The sequence below is a fragment of the Ceratotherium simum genome, unplaced genomic scaffold, assembly GCF_057802395.1.
Source record: "Ceratotherium simum simum isolate JZ-2026a unplaced genomic scaffold, ASM5780239v1 HiC_scaffold_43, whole genome shotgun sequence".
In the NCBI taxonomy this organism is placed as follows: domain Eukaryota; kingdom Metazoa; phylum Chordata; class Mammalia; order Perissodactyla; family Rhinocerotidae; genus Ceratotherium; species Ceratotherium simum.
The window spans coordinates 8,711,325-8,712,911 of NW_028261259.1; the positions used below are offsets into that span (position 1 = coordinate 8,711,325).

At 44.2% G+C, this 1,587-nt stretch overlaps 1 protein-coding gene across 1 annotated transcript; it reads right to left on the minus strand.

Annotated features, from left to right (window-relative positions):
* Nucleotides 1–238: 238 nt before the first annotated feature.
* On the minus strand, nucleotides 239–646 carry LOC147911554 (methyl-CpG-binding domain protein 3-like 1). The gene has a single exon (XM_087428040.1). The coding sequence runs from the start codon at nucleotides 644–646 to the stop codon at nucleotides 239–241; it is 408 nt and encodes a 135-aa protein (XP_087284166.1).
* Nucleotides 647–1,587: the final 941 nt, after the last annotated feature.

Below are 1,587 nucleotides of genomic sequence, written 5' to 3' on the forward strand. Positions count from 1 at the left end.
AAAATGAGAAAACAGCATGAAAAAAGAAGATCTTTCTCTCCTCACCTGAAACTCAACCTCTCACCTCAGAAAGAAACCGCTATCTATATTTTCTTTGTCACGCAGCAGAGTTTAATAAAAGAAAATTATTGGTATATTTTAAAAGTTCAAGAGCTCAAAGCAAGGAAACATTAGGGAAGCAGCCAAGAGACCTCACTGAGGTGCCTGCTCCATTTCATCTGCTGTCAGGACGGCCTTCTTAGAGCCTCACTTTCTCTGCCTCGCTAGCAAGTCTGTCCGCTATCAGTGCTATCACCAGTCTCGCTCCTGTGCTCTTCACTGCCCTTTCCTCCTTCCTGATACCTTCCTCAGTCGTCCGAAATTGTTGGCAGTCGAGCTGTGGAATGCCCATATCAGCTCCTGGAATCATCTCTGCCAAATCTGAAGACCAGCAGGAGTGCTCAAGGGACCTGGAATGCAGACCACCTGCGAGCACACCTGGCAGGGATTCACCTGTGTGACTAGGTGCAAGTTTTTGCAATGCTTTGGCAAGATTGAAAGGACTTATGAGTTGTCCTCCACTGCTGAAGGCCTGGAGTCCTTGCGGTCTCTGGGCCCAGCAGACTTGGTGGGGCTGGTCCAAGGTATCTTCCCAGAGACCCGTCATTGCCAGGATGTGATGGGATTCTAGTCACCGTCCTCTTGAACATGTCACTGGATATCCTCAAAGGGATGGAGATGCTTAAAGCAAGCTTTGGTTTGGACTGGTTTTCACAGTTATGCTGCTTCCTCTGCGAAGACGTGACTGTCATCCTTCTTATCATCCTTCTTTTCCTCTTACCCTACAAAAACCAATCATGAAAGTGGGTCAAATGATAAAAGAAGCCTGCCATTTTAGGACAATTATCCTGGCTGTTTTGTACTTCCACCCCCCTCTATCCTCTGGGGATAGATCTGACCTGTGTCCTCTGATATCATCAGGCAGATTTGCATCAAGAACAGAAAGCTCAAGGTCAAAACTCAAGGCTACTCCAGATCATTTCTCCGCCTCTATCCTGTTAACACCCCCTCCTTGTTTGAGTGTGATTCTATTCTCTTCTTGTCCTTGTCACTCTCAACTGCACAAGTCCTGGCACTCCCTCTCAGGACAGTCAGTCCCCAGTCCTTTACTAAAACCCAAATCTTACCATTTTTGTGTTTTCTGTCTACTCATTTGCTTAATCCATTGACCACTTGGTGTTCATAGAGGTTAAATCAATAGTGATATTATCAACCACCCCCTGTTAACGACTTCCTCCAATCTCCCAGATGTTCACATAATCCTAGTGGTTATGTTCAAAAGTAAATAATTCAGAAAACATATTCACCCACCACAAATTCCTGATCTCTAATATTTTTATTGAAACTCTCATACAGTAGATACTTGTCCCTCAAGATCAGAAGTAATGCCAGATCACCAATCCTCACCTTAATTTCCTCCTACACCTATCTAATCCTGGATTCCATGGACTATGATCACAATAATTTACTTGGAAACATAAAAAATTCCTTACCACTCATTTATTTTGTAAGCCTCCAAACCCAGAAGATCCCGATTATCTGCCATGC